This window comes from Poromitra crassiceps, assembly GCF_964638095.1.
Source record: "Poromitra crassiceps genome assembly, chromosome: 16".
Lineage (NCBI taxonomy): Eukaryota > Metazoa > Chordata > Actinopteri > Beryciformes > Melamphaidae > Poromitra > Poromitra crassiceps.
In genome coordinates, this window is record NC_139645.1 from 31217497 (window position 1) to 31235048 (window position 17552).

At 43.8% G+C, this 17552-nt stretch overlaps 1 protein-coding gene across 1 annotated transcript; it reads left to right on the forward strand.

The window, feature by feature from the left end:
• Positions 1–1629: 1629 nt before the first annotated feature.
• On the forward strand, positions 1630–7586 carry LOC310791586 (NLR family CARD domain-containing protein 3-like; the record flags this gene model as incomplete). The annotated part of the gene is made up of 5 exons (XM_083653253.1): positions 1630–1635; positions 1678–1771; positions 2170–2280; positions 5707–6653; positions 6900–7586. 5 exons carry the CDS (start codon positions 1630–1632, stop codon positions 7584–7586), a joined length of 1845 nt encoding a protein of 614 aa, XP_083509379.1.
• Between the last annotated feature and the right edge of the window lie 9966 nt (positions 7587–17552).

Genomic DNA, 17552 nt, shown 5'->3' on the forward strand with positions numbered 1-17552 from the left:
GGCACCGTGTTGGCTACCACTGCATTACAGGAATACACCATAATGATTTGTTCAACTTGCATCAGCTGCTAGTTTTCAGCTGTTTTAACCCCCCTCCCTTCCTGCAGCAAGCCCAAATACAGAGTGCCAAAGTCACGCCCTCTTCCGGGTTAGACATACAAACCAAGGGGTTTCATCCACCATTTATTTTCCACCATTTATTTTTCCATAGACATTTTGTAAAATAGTTTTACTTGGTCAAACCAAGCGATTCAGCTATATTTAGAATCAGGAGAGACCATAAAGAGAGAACATTTCACTCAGACTAAATGCTAAATCCACTATTTTTTAAAGATTTGGTCAGTTTTATATCATAAAGATTTTCAGGGCTACAATTGGGAACCTGTGAAAGACTGAATGAGAGTGAGCATGTGAAGTGTTTAGCTAGCAGCTTCTGTGAACTGTGTCTAAGCAGCTCCTCTCAACACAGCAGATTACATCATGTGCTTTAGGAGGTTAGGTGTTTTTGGATGATTCCAATGTGGGCGTTGGCTTAAGAAGACTGTGCTTTAACAAGAGTAGCTGGTTTAAGCTGCTGAAGTGCCATTGAGCAAGGCACTGAATCTCCTCCAGCTGCAGGGAACTGCTCTCTAACTAAGCCTCACATCTCCTCTCACCAAGTGAGCACTGTTAACACATTGAGTGCCACAGCGCTTCAGTAAAATTGTCTGGAGCCTGTGCCAGATTCACTTCCATTCAGTTGAAAACAGCTATAGAATTTTTTCTATTATGGCTATATTAACGGGGCTGGACTTTAATGAAACATTGAACACTCCTGCTTCTTCCAAAGAAGAAATTTTGTTTCTAGACAGTTCCATTATGAAATGACAGCCTCTCAAAAAAGTGCACTTTCAAGGGTTTTCTGTCGTTTTTTTTTACTTTCCAAGATATAGGCCCTTTTATGAATACCTTTTGCACTCTAATTTCGAGCACATTCACTGACTCTGGCTGGTGTTTTCTGATGTGGTGGCGTGTGGTGTGGTTTCTGTGCAGCCTGTGTGCCACACACCCCTCTCCCCCCCCCCCACCCCCCCCCTCCCCCTCTCCCCTCTCCACCTCTGAGCTGCGGGCTCCTCCCCACACGCACAGAGTTTGTTTTCTCGACTTCGTTTTTGCCCCGGACAGATCCCAGCGCCCATCAAGGAAATGATGCGCGCTGGCAAACGCGACTGAACGAAAAGGCTTGGCCGTTCGGCTTCGGATGCTGGCTTTCTAGGAAATCGTGTGGAGATAGATAGAAGCATAAGAGCTCAGTTGTGAGCGCGGATGCAGCCGAGCCCACTCTCCGCTGTAGACAGAGCAATATATACGGCTCTGGCAGAAAGCATGCATCGGTTTCCACTTTCTCCGCTGTCTCCTGTACAAAGTAAAGGATCTGAGGTGGGTGGAGCAGCTCCTGTGACGATGTTTAAGGTGGCGCCGTGTGATCCCTTGAAGGGATTCATGCTCACTGGCTAGGTACGACCTTAAACAGCAGAATTATGGAATAATATGAATTATGATTTTAGGACGTCCACAGACGTCCTTGGCACTCCTTGTTACTTTTTTTTAGGACGTCCACAGACGTCCTTGGCACTCAATGTGTTAAAAATGAAAGTGAGATGTGGTTTGTGATCTTATATTTCATTGGTTTTATAGGTGAAGGATTTGAAGTATGCATCATTCAGCTGTAAGGTGGAGAACCCAGTCAGTGAGGAGGTCAGCCAACCCATCAGCAACCCCCTCATCCCGAGTGAGTTACCTCACTTTAACAACAATGCAGTGCTGCCACCACGTCTCTCTCTCCTTCTCTCTCTTGTCTCTCCACCCCCTCTCTCTCTCGTCTCTCCCTCTCCCTCTCTCTCTCGTCTCTCCCCTCCCTCTCTCTCATGTCTCCCCCTCCCTCTCTCTCTCTCTCTCAACCCACCAGTCAAGGCAGATGCCACCTAGAGTCAGGTCTGCTCGAGGAGTTGTTTTCCTTCCTGCTGCTGCCAAATGCATGTTATGAAATTGTTTAAATTGCTGGGTCGAAACTTAGTAAAGACCCTGGTCTTCAACCATTAAGCATCTCAGATAACTGTTGTTATGATTTGCTGTAATATAAAGCAACATGACTTGACTTAACACTTGTTGCTGTTATTTTTTCTGTAGAGTCTGATGGTGAAGGGAAACGGAGAACAGGGAGAATAGTCACCATCTTCGTGGTACTGACAATGTTGCTGCTCGTCATAATTCCCATTGTCAAACGCATACGCAGAACAGGTAGGAAGCCAAGAAATACTATATTTATTTACAATTAATTACTGTCTAATTGATATTATTAATACTGATGTAATCAAAAGGATCTTTGCCTCTAATTGATAGTATTCACATTTTATGTCTATATTTTATTTAGGTTTAGTTGCCTTACTCCATAACCGGGCCTAGACCAGCCCCCCCCCCCCCCCCATGCTTAATGTTGTTGAACTGCCTCTCTTGAGTTCCATTTCCACCCTGCCAACACAGGAGGCGCTGCACTCCTCTCCCATATACTTGAATAAAAGATTACCAGGTGTTTTCACTAAAGCTTTACATTACAGCCTGCAACATACAGTGTAATGCCTTTTGTACTAACAGTGAGCCAATACAGTAGCTACTGATACATACTCTTTCAGGGTGATTCAAGACCCCTCCACCTCCTGAAAGGGAGATCATTCAGGTTGATCAGGGGTTTATTTTGTGATAATGACCAACTCGCTGCTCTACACTATCCTGCTTATTACAGTGAGACCGCCCCTTGGCATCAAGACCATTAGAGAGAGGTCTGACACCTGCATGGTCAGGCAGTCAGTCTGTCTCTCCTCCTTGGGAGGTCTGTGGTTAAGTTTATGGGAGTGGCAATTTGTGTTCAGCAGGATAATCTTCATGAATGTGAATCACCTTTATAGAGACACTGCAGAGCACGTCATCATTCAGAAACCACACCCAAAACGGGGGAAAACACAAACTCCCCCCCAATCCTGGTGTTCTTCTATGTTGCGTGCATGGTCGCATGTTGCACACAAGATCATATTATGGAAGATGAACACTCCAACTTACTTCCTTGACAGCTAGATCCACAGCTAGAGCCATTTTCAATGGCTTCCTTGTTTTGCTCGGGAGTACAAAAAAACTTTAATTGGCGATTTTTTATATTTGTAGTCTACGCAGCCCACCACACAACAGCTTTTAGCTATGTTTAATTCAAGGAAAATGAATGCTGGTGTTTGGAAGTGAATGGAGAGCTTTCCCCCGTGATGGGCGGGGCCTATTTCATGTCTCTATGCCTTTTGAAGCGTTTTCTGAAAATCACACAAATTACCACTCCCATAAACTTTTGTTAGCCACAGACCTTATTTTATGCATTTAACACATTGACTGCCAGACGTTTTTTTTTGCTGTAGGTAGCTTCTGCCAAGCCGTTTTTTGAGGATTATGGCTCATTTTATAAGAGCCGAGGATTCGTTTCAGCTTGGAGTTTGTGAACATACAATATCTCAAAAGTACTAATAGAATGTGTACTTTCTCTGTCTAAAAGAGTTAGTTTGTAGAGTTAGTAGTTATGTAAGCATTAGCAGTTGAATACAGCATGGTTTTAGCGTGAAAAAGAATATTCAGAGATAAACGGCTTTTTGTGAAATTGGATGGAACTGTCACTTTAACCATTCATTTTTGGCTCTCTCTCTCTCTCTCTCCCTCCCCCTCTCGCTCTCTCTCTCTCTCTCCCTCCCTCTCGCTCTCCCTCCCTCTCTCTCTCTCTCTCTCTCTCTCTCTCTCTCTCTCCCTCCCTCTCGAGTTGCTTCAACTCCGCCCTCCGTGGGCGGACAAGCTTGTCACCAGTCAGTGCTTTGCTGCCCTACGTGCCTGCATGTCTGGGCCGCTGTTTGAGGAAGTCGGGAAGGACTCGCTCGTTTGGAGTTTTGGTTGAGAGAAGTTTTTGCGATTCTGGTCATATTTATGCTGCGTGTTTCAAAGTGTGTTCCTCCAACTGTAATCTATCACCCGATCATAGTAGATCGGCTGAATCTATTATGTAAATTTGCAATCCCGCATCGCCAGCAATCAGCGCGAAAAGGAGAATGGCTGGGCTGAGAATGGCTTGACAAGTTAAAAAAATGCTTTCCTTTCTCTAGCCAGGAGACTGAGCACTGTTGCCACTTAGTGGGTCGGTGGAATGGGTTGTAAACGTTCGGTGGCTCCAATAATTATATAAGAGATGTAAAAGGCTTAGATGCACAACCCACCGTCAAAAAAAAAAAATCGATGCCAAAAACGTGTAAACACGTTGTTGGCAGGGAACAGCTGGATTCTGAAAACGTGTTCATACGTTGTTGGCAGTGAATGAGTTAAGTGAAAATCCCCATTCTAAAACCCTATTCACTTTTCTCCATAAGCACCAACATGCTACTATATACTGAACAAAAATTATATGCTGCCATTTTGCACGAGTTGTAATAAAATATCTAAGACTTTTTATTTTCACACAAAATACTTCTTCCTCTCATTTTGTCCACAAATATGTTAAATCTGTGTTAATATTTGCCAAGACAATCCATTCACCTGACAGATGTGACATATCAAGATGGTGATTAAACAGCATGATAGATTACCACAGGAATGAGTATGTGTAAAAGGCAATGGGATTTGTGTATGGGGATTTAGGTTAAATGCATGAGATAAGGTAATATAATAACAAAAGTTTATGAAACAGTGAAGATTGTGTATCAGCAAGATCATCTTCACGGTCATCTGCAAAGGGTTGGAATTGTGGGGTTAGATCACCATATGATTCCCGAGCGCGGCACTGCTGCCGCTCACCGCTCCCCCAGGGGATGGGTCAAATGCGGAGAACAAATTTCGCACACTCAGGTGTAGGACCACTTTTATGACTTTTGAAGCGTAAATGGGTTTTTTAAACACGATTTTCAGAAAGAGCTTACAGAAATATGTCATCCTTGCGGTACTCTATTGCACAGGTGTGCCATGGCCTGGTTAGCTCTGAAACTCGTCGTTGATCAAACTGTGATTTAAACTTTATCTTCGGCTGAACTTAAATTTAGCAGACATCCAATGATTCAGTTATGCTAACAGTGATTGTTTAACATATTCTTATACTTCTTTTCCTTTACCTAAATCACTCATACAATTATTCCTATTGATGCATTATAATAATTATAATAATAAGAATAAATGTGCAAATCATTTCCTGTACAGCTCTACTTACTATATACCTTCCTGTTCACCTCAAACTATACTTGACTAAAATATACTGTATGTTCCCATTTTTCACGAGTTGTAATAAAGTTCTAAAACTTTTTATATGCACACAAAAGGCTTGTTCCACAAAAGGCTTATTCCTCTCATTTTGTTCACAAATGTGTTTAAATCCGTGTTAGTGAGCACTTCTCCTTTGCCAAGATAATCCATCCACCTGGCAGGTGTGACATATCTATATGCTGATTAAACATCATGATTATTGCACAGGTGTGCCTTGGCCTGGTCAGCTCTAAAACTCCTGGTTGAGTAATAACAACCAGGCAGGTCCTGCTTATCCACCCACCAGTAATGAGCTGAATTGAGTCTATGGAGTTTGGAATGTGTAAATTATCAGGAAATGTTTGCATTACTCTTTACTCACTCATTGATTGAATATGTTGTTTGGTCTTCCAGAAACTCTTGCTGCGTGTCAACGTCAACACAAATCTAATCTGAAGCAAAAGTTTCAGTGTCTGGATGAATGGTTTGCTAAAGCAGGAAATAAAACACTTCTGAGTCAGATCTACACACAACTTTACATCACAGTGGGAGCAACTGGAGCGGTCAATGATCAACATGAGGTCAGACAGATGGTAGCAGCATCCAGGAAACCAGCGAGACCAGAAACAAAAATCAGATCTGAAGACATCTTTAAACCCTTACCTGGAAGAGATAAACCAATAAGAACAGTGATGACAATGGGAGTGGCTGGCATTGGGAAAACAGTCTTAACACAGAAGTTCACTCTGGACTGGGCTGAAGACAAAGGCAACAAGGATATACAGTTCATATTTCTGTTCACTTTCCGAGAGCTGAATCTGCTGAAAGGGGAGTTCAGCTTGGTGAAACTTCTTCATCTCTTCTCTCCTGACATAAAAAAAGCAGGAATCTGCAGCTTTGAAGAGTTCCAGGTTGTGTTAATTATTGATGGTCTGGATGAGTGTCGACTTCCTCTCGACTTTGAGAACAACGAGATCCTGACTGATGTCACAGAGTCGACCTCAGTGGACGTGTTGCTGACAAACCTCATCAAGGGGAATCTGCTTCCCTTCGCTCGCATCTGGGTAACCACACGACCTGCAGCAGCCAATCAGATCCCTGACAAGTATGTTGACATGGTGACAGAGGTGAGAGGCTTCACTGATGAACAGAAGGAAGAGTACTTCACGAAGAGATTCACAGATGAACAGCAGGCCAGAAGTATAATCAACGACATCAAGATGTCACAAACCCTCTACATCATGTGCCACATCCCAGTCTTCTGCTGGATCACTGCTACAGTTCTGGAGCATCTGTTGAAAGCCAGTGAGAAAGAGGACCTGCCCAAGACCCTGACTGAGATGTACATCCACTTCCTGCTAGTTCAGTCCAAGCAGCAAAACATCAAGTTTCATGGGAGAACTGAAACAGAGACCAGGGAGATGATTCTCTCTCTCGGAAAACTGGCTTTTGAGCAGCTGGAGACACGCAACCTGATCTTCTATGAAGCTGACCTGAAGAAGTGTGGCATTGATATCACAGCAGCCTCAGTGTACTCAGGAGTCTTCACACAGATCTTTAAAGAGGAGTGTGTGCTGTACCAGCAGGACAAGGTCTTCTGCTTTGTCCATCTGAGCATTCAGGAGTTTCTGGCTGCTGTCTACATGTTCCACTGTCACACAAACAGGGATAAGGAGGTTCTGGAGACATTCCTGGGTGGTGAAGAAGAAGAAGAAGAAGAAGAAGAAGAAGATACATCTAAAGGCAGTGAACAATCCCTGGATGTCTTCCTGACGAGAGCCATGGTCGAATCCCTTAAGAGTGAAAATGGCCACCTGGACCTCTATGTCCGCTTCCTTCATGGTCTCTCACTGGAGTCTAGCCAGAAACTCTTGCGAGGCGTGCTGGGTCAGACAGAGAGCAGACCAGAAAGCATCCAGAGTGCCATCAGCAACCTGAAGAAGATGCACACTAATATGCATATAAGGGAGCACTTAGATACCTCTCCAGACAGAAGCATCAACATCTTCCACTGTTTGGTAGAGATGAATGACCAGTCAGTACATCAGGAGATCCAACAGTTCCTGAAGTCAGAGAACAGATCAGATAAACTCTCTGAGATCCACTGCTCAGCTCTGGCCTACATGCTGCAGATGTCAGAGGACGTTCTCGATGTGTTGGACCTGGAGGCCTACAACACATCAATGATTGGGCGACAGAGGCTGATCCCAGCTGTGAGGAACTGCAGGAAGGCTCGGTTAGTCATTACATTACATTACGTCATTTGGCAGACGCTTTTATCCAAAGTGACTTAACATTTTTGTCAGCAATAGAGCAATCAACTTATGCAACAGTCTATGACAACTACAACTTCTGAAAGAACAGTGGTACAAGTTTAGTTTAGTTTTTTTTTTAGTTTTTTTTGAAAGAGAGAGAAAGAAGTTAGTTCAAGAAGGGCCCAGATGGAGCCTGAAAAGGTGTGTCTTTAGTCTTTTCCGAAAGATCGGCAGTGATTCAGCTGTCCTGACCGAAGGTGGAAGCTCGTTCCACCATTGAGGTGCCAGGGACGAGAAGAGTCGAGATCGGGATGAGCGACTTTTGAGCCCCCGTAGCGAAGGAGGGGCGAGGCGTCCTGCACTGGTGGAGAATCGAAGGGAGCGCTGAGAGGTTTGGAACCTGACCATAGATTGCAGGTACAGGGGAGCTGACTGGTGTACTGCCCTGTAGGCCAGTACCAGTGTCTTGAATTTGATGCGTGCCGAGATGGGAAGCCAGTGGAGGTCCTGGAAGAGGGGAGTGACATGAGAGAATTTGGGTTGGTTGAATACCAGACGGGCTGCAGCGTTCTGAATGAGCTGAAGTGGTCGGATGTCGGTGGCAGGTAGGGCGGCCAGGAGCACGTTGCAGTAGTCCAGGCGAGAGATGATAAGTGACTGGACCAGGAGTTGAGTTGCTTCTCTTGTGAGAAAGGGATGGATTTTGCGGATGTTGTAGAGGGAGAACCAGGAGCGTGCTGTCGCAGCTATGTTGGCTGAGCAAGACAGCTGGTTGTCAAGGATCACCCCAAGGTTCTTAGCTGTTTGGGAGGGAAGCTGTCAATGGAGATGGAGAGATCTGCGAGAGGGCAGTCTTTTTCCCTGGGAGGAAGAGTAGCTCTGTCTTACCAAGGTTGAGCTTGAGGTGGTGGGCAGACATCCAGTCGTCAATGTCTTTGAGGCATGCAGAGATCCGAGCCTCGATTTGAGTGTCGGAGGGCGGGAAGGAAAGGAAAAGCTGGGTGTTATCAGCATAGCAGTGATAAGAAAAGCCATGAGATGAGATCACATGGGCAAGAGATATGATATAGAGAAGGAAAAGTAAGGGGCCCAGGACTGAGCCCTGGGGGACACCGGTGGTAGGAGGGCAGGATCTGGAGAGGGACCCTCTCCATAAGACCTGGTATGAGCGGTTCGAGAGGTAGGAAGCAAACCAGGAGTGTGCAGAACCTGAAATGCCGAGGTCAGACAGAGTGGAAAGAAGGATTTGGTGGTTGACTGTATCGAAGGCAGCAGACAGGTCAAGGAGGACAAGGACAGAGGAGAGGGATGAGGCCTTAGCAGTGTGAAGGGCCTCTGTGACTGCAAGAAGAGCTGTCTCAGTGGAGTGAGAAGCTTTGAAACCGGACTGCAGAGGGTCCAGGAGGTCATTCTGGGAGAGATAGAGAGAAAGTTGTCCGGACGCTGCTTGTTCCAGTGTTTTGGAAAGGAATGAGAGAAGAGAGACAGGTCTCTAGTTCTGAATAGCAGTAGGGTCAAGGGAGGGTTTCTTAACACATTCACTGCCAGACGTTTTTTTTTTACTGTAGTTAGCTTCTGCCAGAGGGTTTTTTTGAGGATTCTGGCTCATCTTTCAAGACCCGAGGATTCTTTTCTGCTAAGATTTTGTGAACACACAATATCTCAAAAGAACTAATAGAATGTGTGCTTTCTCTGTCTAAAAGAGTTAGTTTGTAGAGTTAGTAGTTATGTAAGCATTAGCAGTTGAATACAGCATGGTTTCAGCGTCAGAAAAATTATTCAGAGATAAACGGCTTTTTGTGAAATTCGATAGAACAGTCACTTTAACCATTCATTTTTGGCATCAGTAAGACGTCAGACATCTAAACAATAGTTTTGAACAGTAATTTCCTCCATAACAGCAGGAAACCCCCCTCTGCTTCCAACTCCTCCCTCCGTGGGCGTTCTTCTTGGCTGCAGCGGCCGTCACAAGCTTGTCACCAGTCTCACTGCTTTGCTGCTGCTGCTGCCTGTCTGCGCAGCCGCTGTTTGAGGAAGTCTGGATGGACTCGCTCGCTTCTTGGAGTTTTGGTTGAGAGAAGCTTTTGCGATTCTGGTCATATTTATGCTGCGTGTTTCAAAGTGTGTTCCACCTGTAATCTATTATGCAAATTTGCAATCCCGCATCGCCAGCAATCAGCGCAAAGACGAAAGCGTTTTCCCCCATCCATTTTCATGAGAATGGCTGCTTTTTGCTTGCCTTCCTCTAGTCAGGAGAGCACTGTCGCCACTTAGTGGGTCGGTGGAATGGGTTGTAAACGTTCGGTGGCTCCAATAATTATATAAGAGATGTAAAAGGGTTAGATGCACATCCCACGGTCAAAAAAAAAAAATCATTTTTTTGACGTATTAATACGTCATTGGCAGTCAACCGTTGGATTATTTTTGACGTATTAATACGTCATTGGCAGTGAACGTGTTAAGCAGAGGCTTGACTCTTGCAGTCTTTAGAGCAGGCGGAACAAGACCAGAGGACAGAGAGGAGTTTATGAAGGTAGTGAGGAAGGGAGATATGTCAGGTGAGATGGTTTGGAGGAGAGAGGAAGGGATAGGATCGAGGGGGCAGTAGGTGGCTCGGTTAGAGCTGATGGCACTTCATCAGGAGAGAGGGGAGAGAAGGAAGTACATCCAGGGACAGGGGGCAGAGAAGCAGGATTGGAGTCGGGAGTGTTAGTGAGGGTACCTGGAGGATGGAAGGAGGAGCTGATGTCATCCACCTTTTTAGTAAAGAAGGTTACAAAATCATCAGCAGAGAGGGAGGAGGGAGGGGGAGGGGAGGGAGGGTTGAGGAGCGTGGAGAAGGTGGAAAATAGTTTACTGGGGTTGGATGCAGAGGGCTGGATTTCAGAGATGAAGAAGGAGGTTTTTGCTTTGGAGACAGCAGAGGTGAAGTTGGAGTGGATAAGGTGGTAGGAAGAGAGATCTTCAGGGTGATGTGATTTTCTCCATTTTCTCTCAGCTGCCCGAAGCTCTGTTCGATAAGTTTGCAGAGATTCGGTCAGCCAAGGAGCAGGGGGAGAGGATCGGGCAGGCTTAGTGGTGAGTGGGCAGAGAGAATCAAGAGCGGAGGAGAGGATAGAAGAGTGGTGGAAGCCTCGTCAGTGGACAGGAGAGCAAACTGCTCGGCTGAGGGAAGCAAGGAGAGGACGGTAGAAGAGAGGGAGTTAGGTGAGAGAGTTTTTAGGTTGCGTCGGGTGGTGGTAGAGTGAGGGGGGTGATGGGGGGGAGGAGGGGAGGGAGATGGGAAGAGAGAAGGTGATAAAGTGGTGGTCGGATACAGAAAGAGGAGTCGCAGTGAGGTTAGAGGTGGAGCAGGATCTGGTGAAGACCAGGTCAAGCACATTCCCTGCTTTGTGAGTAGGAGGAGATTGAGAGAGGTAGAGGTCAAAGGATGAGAAGAAGTTAAGGAAAGGCAGAGATTGTAAGGTTACTGGCTGGATGTTGAAATCGCCCAGAAGAATGAGTGGAGTACCATCCTCAGGAAAGACGGAGAGAAGGGTGTCCAGCTCGTCCAGAAAGTCACCAGGCATGACCAGGCGGTCGGTAGATTACCACAATGTTGAGCTTGATGGGTAGGGATACGGCAACTGCATCTGCATGGGACTCAAAAGAGGATATGGACAGATATGAGAGAGAGAGGTGACAGTGTACATCCATTTGGGAGAGATGAGGAGACCAGTGCCTCCGCCACGGCCAGAGGCTCTGGGGGTGTGGGAAAGTTAGTCCTGATGTGAATACCAACAGTATAGAACAGTGTAGAGCGACCTTCATATACAGTGGCTGACACAATCAGAATTACTATAAAGATATATAGTTCCTCAAACATACACAACTGTTGTTCTACATACTGTAGCAGTGGCACACAGCAGAGGAGGTTTTTCCAGTGAGGCATAGGAGGATGGTCCTCCTCTATTAGATTGGGGATTTTATATTAAAAAAAAAATTATAATTTTTATTTTTATATTTTTCATTTTTCATTTTTCATTTTTCATTTTTTTTTATAATAAAATATCAATCAAATGTGTTTTTTCTTATCTGCAGACGCTCATTCTTTCATTCATTATATTCTTATATGCTTAAAATGCTTCAATAACAGTGACCTGAACTGAACTGAACTGAGCTCCATGCAGAGAGTCACTCTGGCCCTGCTCCCAGCTTACGGGAGGCAGATAAAAAAACATTCGCCCTGTGGGCGTTTATTTATTTGGTAATTTATCTAATGAAAAATATGATTGGTTGAAAAACACTTGCAATTCACGGAGAACACGTGAGAGTGATGTGTTTTCCAACCAATCATATTGAGCTGGAAGTGATTACGCCCTTAGCCCGGCCGGTGAAACCAGGTGAAATCTAATTGGTTGTTGGTTGGAGAGATTGCTGACATTGATTGACATTGCTGTTGTCCACTGCCTGCCTGGTCGCTCACGCTGAAGAAGTAGGAAGTGAAATCCACTGTCATCACAGGCTGTGGATTTCACTGACAGGAAGGATTTACGACTTTTACTGAGATAGTAGCAGCATATCATATTTCCCTCTTATTTTTATTTACTTTTTTATCAATCAGTAAGTGTTCACAAGCTAGACAGTCGTTGTATTGGATTACCACCAAAACGAGTTTCGATTTGCGGGAGCTGCGCGATACGGGCTTTTTGCAATGTCAGAAAACTGGAATATTTGCAACGTCTCGACTGCAGCGTTTCCACGACAGACAGCACGGATATTCAAGTAAGTCAATTGATTTCAAGTTATTCGAGCCTTCTATTAAATTCGGCGAGGAAATGGTTCACCGAGCAGCGCTATTTTTGTCGTATTGAAGTTTCATCCTGTAACTTTTTTTATACTAAAACCCGCGCCCTTAAATTCACACATTTTTTAACTGAATTTGGCCTGTAAATCGCTGGAAAAAAAGCTGGAATGGTGATCTTTATACCATATGAAAGTAGAAGAAATAAGGAATCGATTGGGACGAAGCATCAACCTAGGATGTCGGGAAGGGGGGGTAAATAACGCTCCAAAGTTGATGAATTGGAATGTAACTAACATGTTGATGCAGCAGCACTGTCGAGAGTCTGCTAACCTGTTGCTCGTTGAACAAGTCGGCATTTATCAGCTCAGCTGCACCGTTTACAGACGGGTACATTGGACGGTCTGTGTTGTGTCAAGCTAGACGTAAGGGGGAAGAGGACAGCAGAAGGAGAGGGAGAGGGCGAGAGAGAGAGAGAGAGAGAGAGAGAGAGAATACGTAAGGGGGAAGAGGACAGCAGAAAGAGAGAGAGAGAGAGAGAGAGACAGAGAGAGAGAGCTTTTACGCGTGGTTTCATGGGGCCTCCGATGCGTAAAAGTCCTTCATCGTTCATTCAGGAATGTTTTCAAGATGGCATTTCATTGTCTTGTCTGCCCACCCAGTGCCCAATTCGGTGTCTGTTCTTTTATTCCTGGTGGGAATCTTTTGCTTTCTCTGGATTTCTCTGCTGACTGCATGGATTTCTTTTGTGCACAATCTAATGTGCTTTTTTCCCTCTGTCTCCTGCATTATGAAAAGCTTTATAAATCCAAGCAGTAGGCTAATTCTCAGTAATTTACTTAGGTTACTGTAGGCTACATCACCTTCCAGACGGCTTCTAGAAGAAAAAAATGCTTTTAACACATTCACTGCGAGCCGTTTTTTTTTTTACTGTAGGTAGCTTCTGCCAGAGGGTTTTTTTGAGGATTCTGGCTCATTTTACAAGAGCCGAGGATTCTTTTCTGCTTGGACTTTGTGAACACAAAGTTCACAAAAGTACTAATAGAATGTGTGCTTTCTCTGTCTAAAAGAGTTAGTTTGTAGAGTTAGTAGTTATGTAGATATTAGCCGTTGAGTACAGCATGGTTTCAGAGGATTTTTAGAACCACCTCACGTGCCTGTGATTATGGGTGTCCTTGGGCAAGTGTGTATACTGTATTGTGTTTGTGTGTGTGTGTGTGTGTGTGTGTGTGTGTGTGTGTGTGTGTGTGTGTCTCCTTCAAACTCCTCCCTCCGTAGGTGGGTCTCTGGTGGCTTTGCAGTGTTTTGTCACAGGCGAGTTTCTGTTGCCTCACAGATCCCAAAAAAAGAGAGGGGAATCGCAGGAGCGGGGAAGAGGAGAGGAGAGGTGAGGGGGGGGGGTTAGACACGGGAGAGAAATTCCTTCGCGATCCCCTTCTTCCAATCTTGAGGCGTACTCCGCTCTGCTGCTGCTGCTGCCCACCGCCAGCTCCCAGCCGAAATCGAAAGCATTTTCGCCAAGCCATTTCCTTGAGAATGGCTTCCTCCCCGCGGCTGTTTTTTCTTTGCTTTCTCTCGTCTGGAGACACTGTCGCCACTTAGTGGGTCGGTAAAATAGATTAGACACATTCAATACCTCCAATATTGGTATAGGAGACGTAAAAGGGTTAGATCAACGTCCCACCGTCAAAAAAAAAAAAATGATTTTTTTGACGTGTTAACACGTCATTGGGATTTTTTTTGACGTGTTAACACGTCATTGGCAGTGAACGTGTTAAATGAGCTGTTTGATAAAACTATTTATAAACCTTATTAATAAAAATGCTTATAAATGAGCCATTTAAATTAAATTAATTAAATTGACAAATGAAAGACTGATGCTGATTTGCAAAATGCAATTTAAAATGTGCATTTTTTAATCCATTTTCATATTCTTGCTTATTCGTTTTCATATTATTTGTCCTTTGCATAATTCATTTCGCCTTTACTTTACCATTAGACAACTGTTTTACTTAAAGCACAATTATGCCACACTGTATACAGGTATGGCGCGCACACGAGAAGAAAAAAAACGCCCAAATGTTTTCCGGCGGCGACCTTTGGTCGCCGCACTAGCTTCCTCCCCTGTTTCCAAGCTCACCAGCCACCACTGGCACACAGTAATTACATTACTTTTTCCTCTAACAGAGTAAAGTAATTACTGTTCCAGGTTCAGTTTCATATTCCAATTAGTAATCTAACAGATAGGTTGTGCGTTTCATTCTTTCGTCTATCAACTCTTTATTTGTGTAATTTCTATGAAAGATCCCCCTTGTACAGTGGTGTAGTCTACCTTTTTTCAGAGGGTATACTGTGACTCTGGCCGGCGTGGTTTCGGCCGGAAGTGGGCGGAGATTCGACCCATTTCTTGTTGTTGTTCCTCCCCAAATTTACAGAATAGCTTCAGCCATCAGCTTCATCTTGCTTCTTCGGTCGCTATTCTGTCTCCTGAACAGAGATGGGCGAAAATACATCATAAAGTATTTTGATACAAATTACAAATACTTGCTCAAAAAATGTATCACAATACAAATACAAAATACCTGTCTGAAAATGTATTTGAGATACAAATACGTATTTTGTATTTTGAAAATACATGAAAATACATTTTATAAAAACTTATGAAGAGCTGCAACGATTAGTCAATTCATAGATGAATTGCCAAATATTAAATTAATTGCCTATTTTGATGATCTATTAATCATTTAGAGACATTTCTTTAAGGAAAATGTCCTAATTCTCTGATTTCAGCTATTCAAAAGTGAAATTTTCTGGTTTCCTTAGAGACAGTAAATCCTCTCTTTAGTCCTCTGTAACAGTATGTGTACTCCCTAACACACTGCAGTTCTTTCATTTTAGTTTTAGTTGTTTTTCAGTATAACTAATTTCTCCTTCAGCTCAGCTGTTAATCACCTTCTGTGAGGGCTTTTGACTTAAAGGCAGCATTTCTGCATGTTAACCTCAAGTTTTGGAACTTTGACTATGTTTAGCCATAGATATCTGACATCATAACACAATATATAAATAACTGAAATAGGTAAAAGGCATAGTAGGTCCCCTTTAAACAACTTCACATTCACCACCATGTCAGTAACTTGTCGTCACAGTATTTATTTAACGTGCAAACATATTTATACAACTAGAAAAGGTTACATTTCAGGAATTGAATGCCCTGATGCACATCCTGTCTAAGGTTGTGAAATTGTGAATCGGTGAGAGGAACGATGAGAAACTGCATCTCAAACAAAAAAGGCCTTCCATGAAATTGGACTCTTGTTCAAATCCTTACATCCTTAAAATGACTACCCCTCCTTCTGCTTCATAAACAAAATCCAAAACAACCTGGCTATCTAGAACATAATTACTTAAGAAGAATCACTCACTGAATACAACTTTCCACTATCAGCAGTGGTAACACCATTCTAGTGTCAAAATCTGCACAGCCATCATTATGCACAGTGAAGCTCAGACATCCTTGTAGCAACAGAAAGACATTTTTGATTTTTATTAGGGTACTTTGGTGTTCAGTTATAGTTTTTCAGTATAACTAATTTCTCCATCTATTCAAATCAGGTTTATGACAGTTAGTTGTTTTTCAGTACAACTAATTTCTCCTATTCAAATCAGGTTTCAGTTTAGTTCAGTTAGGTTTTTTTTCAGTACAACTTATTTCTCAATCTATTCATATCAGGTTTTAGGATAGTTCAGTTAGTTGTTTTTTTCCCAGTACAACTTATTTCTTCAGCTATTCACATCAGGTTTCAGTTTAGTTCAGTTAGTTAGTTTTTCAATACAACTTCTTTCTCAATCTATTTGAATCATATCAGCTTTCAGTTTAGTTCAGTTAGTTGTTTTTCAGTACAACTTATTTCTCTATCTATTCTGAATCATATCAGATTTCAGTTTAGTTCAGTTAGTTGTTTTTTCAACTTATTTCTCCATCTATTCATATCAGGTTTCAGTTGAGTTCACTTAGTTGTTTTTAGTACAACTAATTTCTCCATCTTTTCACATCAGGTTTCAGTTCAGTTAGTTGTTTTTCAATACACCTTATTTCTCCATCTTTTCATATCAGGTTTCAGTTCAGTTTAGTTCACTTAGTTGTTTTTAGTACAACTAATTTCTCCTATTCAAATCAGGTTTCAGTTCAGTCCAGTTAGTTGTCTTTTAGTACAAGTAATTTCTCTGTTTATTCATATCAGGTTTCAGTTTAGTTCACTTAGTTGTTTTTAGTACAACTAATTTCTCCATCTTTAGTTTAAACCTGTGTCAATGTTTACATGTGTCAATTTGAGAATAAAAAGAAAAATGTATTTTATGTATTTGAAATACAGATTGTTGTACAGGTGAGGTGTTGTTTCCTGCTTCGGCATTTCTGCCTGTCGCACCTCCGCCGGTGCCATTAGGACAGCTGCAGGGTCGTCAGCTGGAGGCCGTTCACTGATGTTTCGCCCCCTATGCCAGTACATCTCCCGGCGGGGGGGCAGTGGCATGTATAGGGGACGTCTCCCCCCCCCCCCCCCCCCTATGCCAGTACATCTCCCGGCGGGGGGGCAGTGGCATGTATAGGGGACGTCTCCCCCCCCCCCTATGCCAGTACATCTCCCGGCGGGGGGGGCAGTGGCATCATGTATAGGGGACGTCTCCCCGCCACCCCCTGCAGCTGCCTTTACTGGGGTGTTAGCCCCCAACCGTTATCCTTCCTCCGGAGCCATAGCCAGTAGCTCGCCTTCTCTGCCTCCTCTCCTAGCTCCTTCACAGCTTTCCTCAGTTTTGCCCCCGTCATTCCGGCACCATGGAGCAGCTTGACTGTTGTTTTGCTGACGAAACCTCGGCACCCTACCTCCACAGGGAAAACCCTGGCTTTCCAGCCAGCCTCTAGGCACTCCGCTGCCAGCTCGGTGTACTTGAGACGTTTCCTTTCGTGGGCTGCAGTCATGCCCTCCTCCCAGGGGATGGTAAGCTCAATTAACTCATTGAGTGCCAGCCACTTTTGGAGAACGGATGCTCCCAGTGCCAGAGTTTTCAGAGCGTTTTCAGTGATTTCTCGAGGCCCACAGAATATTGTGTGATATTACTATGTAAACACCGAACACGCACAAGAACGAGCTGGCTCTATTGTATCATCAGCAAAAAAAAGTTTATTGATACCATTTTCCGTTCTTTAGTTATGAGCCGGAGAA